General features: G+C 30.2%; 1 protein-coding gene across 2 annotated transcripts in view; it reads left to right on the forward strand.

The window, feature by feature from the left end:
• Positions 1 to 12,733, forward strand: part of LOC129912972 (leucine-rich repeat-containing G-protein coupled receptor 6) — a 72,820-nt gene that overhangs the window by 31,662 nt on the left and 28,425 nt on the right. For both annotated transcript variants that reach the window (XM_055991258.1, XM_055991259.1), the window contains exon 2: positions 9,252 to 10,190. In XM_055991258.1, coding sequence (XP_055847233.1) covers positions 9,466 to 10,190 — 725 coding nt within the window. In that variant the 5' untranslated portion in view covers positions 9,252 to 9,465. The remainder of the gene's footprint in view (positions 1 to 9,251; positions 10,191 to 12,733) is intronic.

Consider the following 12,733-nt stretch of genomic DNA (forward strand, 5'->3'; position numbering starts at 1 on the left):
TGCCGCAACAAAAAAAACAATTCAGATCAAAAGTTTAAAGAAGACAAAAAAAAAAAAAAAAAAAACAGAAGACCTTGCATCATTCCCAAAAACTCAAGTTAACCATGCTCCAAAACTGAATGATACAACAAAAACAACAAAAAAGTAGAAAAAAAAAAAATGATGAACGAGAGATGATCCTCTATATACACTCTGGGAATATAAGCTCCTTTTCCCGGTCACAACAAAAAAAAGCTGTCGATTGCGTTCAACGCCACGAGCAACGACATTACTCTCGCCGTAGTCGTACACAACAGGAAAGTCTACTCGTTTATCAGTCTGGCACCAAAAATGTGGTGTTTCACTGCATCCGAAGCCCATTTCAATCCGTGAAATGGTTTATTTTTTGACTTGAAAAAAAAAAAAACAATATATTTTTTTTTTTTTTTGGTTCATCTTCTTTCATTTTGGACATTTATTGACCAATTTGTGACCCAATTTGGAGAGATATGAGATGTGCCTCCTCCACTTAGTATATCTTTTTTTTTTTTTTTTTTGTAGGAGGAAATATTGGCGAACCGCATATATACACAGAAAGAACCATTTTCGAACTCAAACAAGTGGATAATAATTGAGAGAAGTTTTTTTTACATTGGAATTTATTGCTTTTTTTATTTGAGGAAAAATAAAAAAAAAAAAAATAAAAAAAACAAATTTCAAAGAGAACTTTGCTAGACATTGCGGTGACCATGATGGCCCCGATTTTTTTTTTTTTGGTTTGTTTCAATGAAAACGAGAATGCATGTTCCCATATAGTCCAGGAGAATGAGTTTTTGTTTTTCTTTTTTTTGACAACTTTCTTTTCTAATTTATCAAAAAATTGACTATTTTGGCATTAAATTGTTGCTAAATATGTTGTAAAGTAAAAATAAAAAAAAAAAACAAAAACAAAAATTTGATAATTTTTGAACCAAAATTCTAAATTCGAATCCGATGTCGGAAAAAATCTATGATGTCACATGCGAAGCCCAGTAGTGCGTTTGTTTCTTTTTGGCATTAAAAATCATTTCCACGGGCATTTCTTGACGAAATGTCATAAAATTTGGTACATTAATATTGGGGAATACGAAAAAGCCTCCATAATGGTGGACAGAAAAAGCTTTTAAATAGAATTTTCTTTTTTCCAAACAGCTAGAAGTTTTAGCTAATTTGATGTTTAATATTCAACAAAAAAAAAAAAAATTGAAATTTTTTAAAAATAAAGTCCAAAAAGTGTCAAAATAATAAAATACACTTTTAGAGCTTTTATTGTGCTATTTTTAAAATTAACACAATTTTGACATCCTTTCTATTTATTTTTGTAAAAAAATATGTAACTATTTTAGAATTATATTGTTGCCAACTATGTTTTAAAGTACATATTAAAAAAATCATAAATTTTATAGGTAGTGCACGAGACAATCAAAACAGTTTTTTGAGTAACTATCTCGGAATATTCTCTGCCCGTTTTTCCGATTTTAAATGGTATTTGTTGCTTTTTTGTGTGCTATTCTAGAGCTGCCTCGATGGTGTAGTGAAATCTTTTTTACCGACTTCCAAAAAGGAGGAGGTATTCAATTCGTCTTTATTTTTTTTTTTTTTTTTTTTTTTTTTTTTTATGTTTGTTACCGCATAACTTTGGACTGAGTGAATCAATTTTGATAATTCTTTTTGTATTGGAAAGCTGGTGGCTGCAGTGTGGTCCCATTTCAATTTCGTTCACTTTCAGCCATAGGAACTATTTTAAAAACAAAAAAACCCAGTTTTGATCCATGGAAGTCGGTTTTGTTTTTTTGCTAAAAATGATTATTCATTCATTCTTTTGGTTAATTTCATAAAAACCTTTTCGTGACTTAGTTATTTCTCGTAAAAGACTTAAACGAATTCAAAGCGTTTTTGAATATAATATAGCTATGTAAATAACTAATGAAAATTTGCAATTTTTTTTTAGAAAAATCCTTTTTTTTTAAACGTGTCGATATTTTTTTTTTTTTTTTAATTTTGTTTTTATGCTTCAAAAAAATCAGCAACCAGAACTCAAAGAAACTTTTATGGTTTTCAGCTATCAATAGATCTTAAAAAAATCTTTCTTTTTCTATGGATTAGGGAGAAATTTTTGAAAATGACTTTTTTTTAGGCAAGTGGTTAGCCTTGATTTTTTGTCGAAAATCTTTAAAAAAAATTGATTTGTAATTTATTTTTTTTTAGATCATACATTTATTGCAAATCATTTTTCTACTTAAAAAACAGATCTAAATTTAAAATCGATATCATAAACTGATTCATGTTATGTTTGGGAACTTCCTATCCTACATAATAAAAAAATAAAATTCAACAAAAAATTATGCATTTATCATGTCAAACAAATGACTGAATTTGTCTACTCTCTTTTATTTACTTCTTTCATAGTAGCTTAACTACGTATACTTGTTCTCATTAATCCTTGTCGCTAAAGACATTATGCCAAATGCATTTTTTGGTTACTTAAAGGAAACTGAATATTGAAACCATCATTACTCAAAAATAAAAATTGGAGTGTGTAGTGTATGTAGGTAATTTCTTCTTACCAAATATCGGTACCAGACGACGACTTTGACACAGAGACCAGAAATAACAGTGAACCTTTATTTTCAATCGGTTTCTCTCTGAGAGTTACCACATTACTTTAAATAGTTTCGGTTAAGGTTTGAGATTTATTTTAAAAAATCAAAACTAAAGGTTATCGGTTGAGATTTATTTTTTATTCTTTTAAATATCTCTCAATGGTTGAGATTTTTACAAAAAAATAAATGGAAAAGGTCAACCTTTAACCGTTTTCGCTGAAAATAAATCAAAAATGGTCAATTCAAAATAAAATGTCGAATATGTCGAAAATGTCTTTATATTGCAAAAATAAAAATGAAAAGGATGTTTTTTCTAAGTTTATGTACTAAATAATGTATGAACTAAATAGACTCTCAAAGTTCTTTAGACCCAAGATTATTATCTCTTTTCGTTTAAAGTAAAATCTAAAGACGAAAATGTGTTTTCCACTGTGATTTGAGTCGCTGGGACGACAAGCACAACCAATGCAATTTCGAATATTTCAGGAGACCGATGTTCTAATATCTAAGGTAGCGGGGACTCTAACCTACATTTGGGTACAACTTCCATCCCTGTAGGTGCACGCGTTCTCAAACCGGGAGAATCTTAAGGTAAAAAAAGTTAAGCCCGATTCTGAAAAAATAGGCATGATGTAGCGCTTTAACATGGAAGATGATTTTTTAAAAATCTGACAATGTGCAAAGCGTAGGCCCATGACACAAGCTATCATTTGACATCACTCCCAAAAATTGCTCTCAAGCGGTTTAGCTTCCAGGAGCGTTCAAAGATTCGGGGATTTTTCGAAAAAAAAAATTTTACCCCAACTTTCAAACGCGATTTTCTCGGAATTTTGAAAAAAATCGAGAAACCGGATTATACCACTATCGGGTAGCTGAGAATATAATCTTTCATATGGCACCACTCCCATGTCTCTAAGAATTGATACATTTGCAGATGAGATTTATTTTTTTCTCTCAGCGATAAATCTCACTGGTTGACCGAAACATAAAAAAATACAAAATAAAGGTTTCTCTCAGACCTTGACCGAAATTTTTCTTTTTTAAAAATAAAGATTATTTTATGACCTTTATTGAAAATGGCGACAAATAAGAGTTATATTAAGGAACCTTTCAAAAGGTTAAGATTTATTTCTAATCTCTGCTTTGAAATTAAAGGAATTTTACTCATACATCAATTTGATATGTATCTAACTCTAAATTACTACAATAAATCTTAACTCCTTTTTGGTGTGGTTTATAAAATGCTAATATTTATATGTTATTTGATATGGGTGTCTGTATTATACCATACCAAAACATTGCTTTTTCTTAACCGAGCCTTAAGACTTGTACTTGAAAAACTTTAATAATTTTTATAATAAAAATCCGAAGACAGCTTGATTGGACAGAACGACAACTCTTGCCACCTAAAATATTCTAAAATATTCACTTGAACTAAACATAATATGTACCTAAGGACACAAACGTCAAAAAAAATTTCTAGTTTCATTCTGAATATCGATTTCCTCCAAGAACTCATGTACAAAAGACTTGTCTTTTAACCTACAACCATTCCTTCTGGAATACAGTCAGTAGTTCAGCTATCAAAGTTTTGATAAGGGTAAGCTCTAACGGAGCTACAATTCCCGATAGAAAAAGAAGAGGAAATATTTCAATGTTTACAAAATGTTCACAGATTCGAAATACCAAGATTTTAATAAAAAAAAAAATACTTTAGATTCTATTTATGTTAGTTTTAGTTAAATGAGATATACATACATAAATGAAGTCATAACTTGAGGGATTAAACTTTTTGCATGAGCTTAATTAAATATATATGTATAACTATAATATTGATATATACATGCTTCTATAGAAATTTAAATAAATTCATTTGAATATAAAATTATGGGCCGAAATGCGGGAGAAGTTCGGGAAGAACGCCTATTTATATTTTTGTATCTAAAACTTCAAGACATAATAAAGGAAAACTTTGTTAATAATTTTTTTTGATAAATCTTATTTTAGTTTTTAATTTAATAATATATCATTTTTTACAGAAAAAACATACTTAAAAATAAAATGCACGGGTCGCATGTATTTGCTTTTATGGTAGAAATTATAGTTTCTTAGATATAGCATTCATAAAACAAAAATTTTAATTAAATTTTTTTTATTAATTTTACAAGAAATACAAAAAGGATTAAAACAACGTAAACACAATTTTGAATAATCTCACTGGTCAACAAAATTGAACTTTTTTTTGGCCACAAGAACCAAGATATACTTTTCTATATGTTTTTTATGTGCTAAACTCGAATCTGAGTCGGAAAAATTTTATTGGCCTCCGTTTTTGAGATATTACCGTTATAAAATGCTAAAAAACGTCATTTCGGCTGTTTTCGAGCTTCTGTTTTTATGTGGGGCAATTCATTGTATACAAATTTGTAACGGTGATTATAAGAACAGATATTCTTCTTTCAAAAACTGTTTAAATTTTCCCGATATCTCTTTAATTGCTCGAGATATCTTAAATTTCAGTTAATAAGCTAAAGAGAAACTAATCTTAATTTAAACTTTAAGTCACTGGTCACAAAATTTTTGCCACAAGAACCAAAATATACTTTTCTGAAGGTTTTTGGGTTGCTGAACTCGAATCCGCAATCAGAAAAATTCTATTAGCTTCCGTTCTTGAAATACAACCGTTATAAAAAAAAACTTTTTTTTTGCATTTTATAACGGTAATATTTCAAGAACGGAGGCCAATAGATTTTTTCTGATTGCAGATTCGAGTTCAGCAACCCAAAAACCTTTAGAAAAATACATTTTGGTTCTTCTGGCAAAAAAAGTTTAATTTGGTTGGCCAGTGCTGTTTCTGAGTCAAAGACCACTCATTAAATTTTAAATATCTCGGGCAGTAAAAGAGATATCGGAAAGATTAAAACATTTTTTGGAAGAATAAAACCAGTTCTTATAGGGACTGTTACATTTTTTTCATAAGGAATTACCCCACATAAAAACATAACCTCGAAAACAGCCAAAATGACGTTTTTCGGCTTTTTCTCACGGTAATATTTCAAAAACGTAGGCCAATAAAAATTTTCTGACTTCAGATTCGAGTTCAGCACATCAAAAACATATAGAAAAGTATATTTTGGTTTTTGTGGCAAAAACATTGTTAACTAGTGTCTTCAAAGTATGCCATTTAGATTCTTGTATACCTAAGAAAGAATTTTTGAAATTTGTTTTTATTTTATTTAAATTATTTTTAAATTATTTTTTGTTAGTACAAAATTTAAAAAAAAATTTCCAACAAAAATTTGGTATACAATTCTGAATATTGTTCGACACATGAAAACAAAATTTCGAAAAACATGATCAGTCCGTTTTCAAAAATTTGATTTTCAAAAAAAAAAAAATTGAAATTTTTTCAAAAATCGAAAGCAGAAGTGCCTTAAAGGATTTCCTTGGTTTGCGTTTTAAATTAACATTGCACTCCAATCTCAAAAAAAGATAAGGTAACTTTTTTATGAATTTGTTGAGAAAAGGTACCAAATTCTTATGTATGGTATACATGTAACCATTATGTAAAAACTACTTTTTTGACGATACCTTTTAAAGTCGAACTTGAAACATTAATAGGTACTACTTCAAAACAATGCCTCCATTCTTCATATGAGCTTCTTTAATTACTCATTTACCGAATAAAAACTATTTTCAGAATTATTCATTTCAAATTTGATTTCTAAATAAATAAAATTCCACTCAATCTCCCTGGTGGTATGTATGTAGGCGGAGATTGTCCACTAATCTAAATCAAAAACTGGCTCAAAACAGTAGCTAAGATAAGAAATTAATTGAAACAGCACAGAGCGTTAAGGAATGCCGTCCGTTAAAATGATATTTTAATCCTTAAATCCAATTAAAAAATGTTTACAAATGGCCTCGTGTTCAATTCCAAAGCTCAATTTCATTTTTTTTTTTATTTATTTTTATTTTGTTGTCAATTTAAATATAAATTACAAAAAAAAAAAAAAATAAAACTTAATTTCGCCATGTTGTCATTCTCAGACCCGTGTGATTGCGACTGCTCCAGAAAACTTTAAACTTTTACATTAAAATCATTTAACATTAACACGACAAATTGACAACGATCTGACATAAAGTCCCCAAAAATATACATAAAATAACCTCCTTAACACTAAACACTTAACACCCTGTCTTAATTGAAAGAACATCAACATAAAATAAAACTATTCCATTAGATTTAACATTGCAACAAATTGAAAATGAGAAAAAATACAAACAAAAAAAAAATGTTTGTGCAGCGCATTATGCAATTTTATAGATGGCATAACATCGACAACATCGCTAAAGCCGGCATTTATATGCCATAGAGAAAAGACAAGACGACAACCACCGCATTTACCTACGACAGACAGAAAGACATCAGGCACAGACTTAAAGACCCGCGACGACGCGACGTACATAGGTACGCGTTGCTGTGCCCACATGTTATTTTTGCGCAAAAAGGTGCCCAATCTGATCCCCCAAATCAATCGAGAACAAGTTTCTTAATTAAACACACCTGTGGTGGGTACGTCACATCAAGTCCGAGAAATGTCGCCGATGGCATCGCCGCACCGCCGCCGCAGATTCGACATTTGCATCGGAATCGACATATCGGCTTGTCTATAATATGGGGCCGACAAGATCGCTGCAGGTGGTGATTCACGTTCCAAAGATTTTTTTGGGCTATTAAATCATCTGATTCAAAAGAGTTTTTTTTTGTTTTGAATGAATTGAAAGATGTTTGTAGCTTTCAACATTTGATAATCCACTCAAAAGAAGTGGCAAGCTATACGAGCTCTCTGCAAAGCTTAAAGATTCGAAGGTCGACCCAATCACCGGAGATATGCCTTGAAGCATAAAAGTGAATTTGCATGATTCAGATGAAAGATACTCTCTATAATAATGCTTCTAGGGTTTTAGGGGGCACTCAGTAGGCTCTTTTACGCCTGAAACTATATTCAATCAAGACTAGATTTGGGTAGTATTTGGCTCATAGAACAAGCTTTATCAATAGTTTTGAAATTTAATGATTCATTTTATTTTTGATTTTGATGAAAAATTGAACGTTTATAGGTACTTAAATTCTTAGACGTTGTACACGAATTATTGGCTGTTTTGGGACCAGTTACAGATTTTAACTGTCTCTTCGAAAAAAAAACACCCTTTTACCTAATTTTTGTTTTAATAAAAACTCTTTATTCTTGCTTTCTATTTCAAATTCAACGATTTCAAAAAATTTCATTAGGGTGGCCCATCATTTTTGTTTTTACTCAAAAAGCAACCATTTCAACCATGATATTCTTATAGACAGTTTAGATTATTGTTTTCAATCACAAAAGTAACATAATTTCTGAAATTCGTTAGGATACCACTATTATTACATACCTTTTCTAATATACCCACATTTTCTCTACAAATAAAAAAAACACCCTTTCACAAAAACAAAAAAATGTAGACTCATTTTATTTGTAATTCCCATGGCAAAGACATGATACCTATGATTTTATAAGACTTATCGCGGATTTTCCTTATTTCCAAAAAAAAAAAAACACCCTTTCAATTAAAATATTTGTAAAGACTGCTTAAATTTTTGGTAGGTACCACCCGACAAACAATTTTGGTTCTATAAAGCTTTACAGATGCAATTGTTGCTTCTCTAAAGCATTATAGAAGCAAAATTGTTAGTAGGGCAATTTTCATAGGTGTAACATTTTTGTAGAAGTTTTTTTCCAAATTTCATCAGTTCTTAAAGAAACACCCTTTTACTCAAGATAATTTTGTAGACTCTGTAAATTCTTAGTTCTATAAAAAACTTTTTTGCCAATTTTGAAATATTAACAAAATTTATGTCAATTGTTATGATACCCATAAAAAAACACGATCTCACCAAAAATATTTTTAAGAACTTTATGAATCCTATGTCCCTGCTTTATCTAAAACCTTCATCCCGAATTTCATCAGTGTATCATGTTTTTTTCACATGGGTTTTCATAATATTTTACCTGTTCAACTAAAAAAAAACCAAGCACCCTTGTTTTCAATCGGTAATAACTTTTCTTAGAGCAATCGTATTGATTTTATTTTTATGTCATTAGATTCAGCATCAAAAAAATACCTTCAAAGCATGTGTCATATGATGATATTCCACATATAATTTTTTTTTAAACTATATTTTTGACCTTCACCTAATCCCTCTTGTCTGCGAATAAAACACCCTTCCATCCAACTTTTTTTATAGACTGTTTGATCATTGGTTCTTATTCCAAAAGCAAACTTTTTGCCAAGTTTCATGAGTGTTAGAATTTTTTTTTTTTAAATGCCGATTTTACCTTTAATCAGGAGTGAATAAATCGGCTATTTTTTTTTTTTTACAATTTATGCATTTTTGACAACTTTGCGTTCGATGTTCGGTTCCGAAAACATAAAATTTTCATCATAACCATAAGCAACTCATTCAAAAATTAGAACTTTCAGATTTAACGTTTATAAGATTACTGTACTGTTTTTTTTATCAAAAAAAAAAAAAAAAAATTCTTTATTTTGACAAAAAAAAAACTATTATATTTTTCTTTCTTTCAGAAACCATTCATACTAAATGAATCTGTCCAAGCCGAACAAATCACTAACCATGATGGTGAAAATTCTTTGCATCACAAAACTCTGAAGGACCATTAACAAATTACTCATCGATGAAAGGAAAAACCCCAAACAAATTCATTCCGAATGTATCTTTCTACCGGTTAACAAAGTAAACAAACAAAACAAAAAAAAAAAAAAAATCATAAAAAAAGGAATGGCCGGTGGGAAAGGTCGAGCCTTTCGAACACGTAGCTGGTTTCATCTGAAGGATTCTGTTATTTTTGTTCTAGTTATGTGTCTTTTACATATACAAATTCAATTAGTTACAACAACATCATCAACAGCAACTTCTAAAAGTTACATTGGACATGATCGAAAGCGAGGTATTGTTGGCAACTCTGGTCAAATTTCATCACCACCACTACCACCAGAACAACCAATATTATCCACACCAATACCAACAATAAAAACACAGCCACCATTCAATTGGGCCAATCCAACAAAGATGACCAGTACAAGTATTAATAGTGGTAGTAATAATAGTAATAGTAGTAATAATAGTAGTAAAAGTAGTAGAACTAATACTTTAAAAATTGTAAAAAATGTTAAATTAAAAAATAGCATGAATGAAAATGTGATACGTGAAAATATTATGCTGCCATCATCGTTTGATTCCGAACGAGAAGCTCAGATTTTGTATGAGAAAACTTTACAAGAGTATCATGGAAATAGTCAAAATGAACAACACCAGCAAAGTGGCAACACTGATATTCATAGTATTCCAGAGAAAGTGACCGAAAAAACTCTACGTAGCATCTGTGAGTTGTGGATTGCAAGAAAATGCCACTGCCATGGACGCTTGGATCGCATATCTCTTGTGTGCCGAGGCCTGGATGTGCTAACAGTGCCATTGGATATACCAGCGGAAGTTGTAAATTTGTGAGTACCCTTTTAGTTGAATTTGTTTTTTTTTTTTTTGTATGTTTTCTTTTTATTTGTTTTGAAAATCGTATTTACTTTTGTGAAGTAGATTTTTACCCTCTTTAAAAAAAAAAAAGAATTCTAAGGGATAAGGTGTTTATCTCTTTCTATATGTTAGAGGGGGGAGTTTTCTCGCAACCTTCCCCGGGATGTCATAAATCCAAAAAGCCATTTTATGTAGATGGAGTATGAGAGTGTCTGGTGCTGTGTGTGTCGTGTTTTTGTGTCGTCTTCTACCTTATTCACGACAAAATAAATGTAAATCGATTTTTATTTTTTTTTGCGTAGGCTGATGGGTCTGAGAGTGTGAAGGGAGGAAATATCCTTGAAACGGATATGACCAACATTTAAGTGGGAGCCGAATTTAATCCGGAAGTCGGTCAAAACACTGACAAGCACATAAACAGAGCATAGAAATAACCTAAAAAAAAATAAACGAATCCTTGGATCGATAAAAACCATTTAAAATGTTCTTCTTCTGGTTGTGTCTGCTTCTGTCTGGGAAAAGGACTAAGAAAGAAAGCATAAAAGAAAGGAAGGAAGGATGGACACGTTTTATTTTTATTTTTTTCTGGTTAAATGGACATCAATTTGGGAGTAAACAAGATGAAATGAATTTGTGTTTTTTTTTTTTGGTTTTTTCTTTTGTTGTGGTCATACATCAACGATTATTAGATATGAATGCAGGAATTATTTTTAGTATTGATGTCATTTCCGGTTTATTCATTGGGTCTTTAGTGTGATGAGGTCTTTAAATTGGTATAATTTATTGCAAGGGATTTTGGTTTTTTTTTTGTCAGACTTTCGTTTCTTTTATTTAATTTTTTTTGAGGTTGTAATCTAAGTACGGGTAATTTATTTAATCATTGAAAGGACACCAATGCTCTAATGTTACACTACGGCTTAATTGATTTTGTATGGACAAATTTTGGACATGAGCATGAAGCTGAACTGAAGCAGGGGCTTTGGGTTAAACAACAATACAAAATTGATTCCCAAAAAGCTCCTTAAAAGCGTGACAGCTGGAAACTCCAAAATGCCTCAAAATTGATTCTCGAAATTTTCGATACATTCGATTGTCATAGGCTTTGGCTTTGGCACATTGTGATTCTATTATTACTCAAATTAGAATTTTTCTAGGCTGAATTTCAGGATATTCGAGTTTTCATGGATTTAGGAAGTTTTTTGGATTATTGAATTTTCACGATTTTCGATTTTTACAATTCTAAAATTTTTTAATTTACAGTTTTCCCTTTATTGAATTTTTGGAAATTCTGGCTTTGGGACTTTCCAGATTTTTTATTTTATGATTCTAAATTTTCTTATACCTACATAATTAATTCCTCTGTGGGGATTTTTGGCTTTTGGATTTTCAAGATTTTGGGTTTCCAACGTTGGTGACTTTTACAGTAGTTATAATTTCGTTAACTTTGCAATTTGGTGTTTTCTTCCTAATTTTTTTTTGAAATTTCGATATTTTGGGGATTTTTTGCTTTCAAAACACTGGATATTAAATTCACTCTTGTAGTTTTTCTGAACATTCAAAGGCTTATGATTTGACTTTCAGTCTTCGTGATTATATATATATATTTTTTTTTTTCAAATCAAAGTTTTATAAATGTCGGATTTTCGAAATTTTCATTATTTTGGGGATTTTGGGTTTTTGAAACTTTCTGTTCTCGGCCTTGTGGTTAAAAAAAAAAATTGAGCATTTTGGATTTCTGAAGTTTTTGTGCTTTCGGGGATTTTGGATTTTTGAGTTTCTCAATTTAATGAATTTTCAGGATTTTATAATTTTTTTTGATTCTAAATTTTTTTCAAATTCCTTTTAATGGATTTTTGGGAATTCTGGTTTTTGGATTTTTTAGAGTTTGGGTTTATGATTCGAAATTTTCTCAAAATAGTGGTTTTTCAGTGATATCTACTCGAGATTGTGGATTCGAGGATTTGGGTTTATTGACATTTTGAGTTTTTAGCTTTTATAGGCTTTTTAAATTTTTAAGTTTCAAAACTTAGAGTTTTTGGTCTTTGCAGTTGTAAATTTTCTCAAATTAGAAATTTATCCATGCTTAAATTTGATTTGTTGGGATTTTGGAGTTGGTTTTTAGCTATGAGGCTTTTCTGCATTTTCAATTAGCAAACAGTTATAAATTTGGTCGTCGTGGTCCTAAATTTTCTCGAACTAATTTTTGTCTCTTAGATGAGTTTTCGGCATTTTAGGTTTTCAGGATTTTGTACTATCGAATTTTTTCAACGCTGTGACGTCATTTTAAATTAAGAATTTAAGCTTAATTTTTTTAAATTTTTTTCTATGTTGAATTTCAGGACTTTTAGTTGTTTTTTTTTTTTTGGGGATTTCTGATTTTCCACATTTTGGGTATCGTAATTCAAATTTGTCAAAACTAAATTATTTTTTCTAGATTTAGCGTTCATTTGGGGATTTTGGATTTTCAAGATTTTCAGTTATGTTTAATCCGGTTTGCGGGATTTCAGATTTTTGG

This window comes from Episyrphus balteatus, chromosome 3, assembly GCF_945859705.1.
Source record: "Episyrphus balteatus chromosome 3, idEpiBalt1.1, whole genome shotgun sequence".
Classification (NCBI taxonomy): domain Eukaryota; kingdom Metazoa; phylum Arthropoda; class Insecta; order Diptera; family Syrphidae; genus Episyrphus; species Episyrphus balteatus.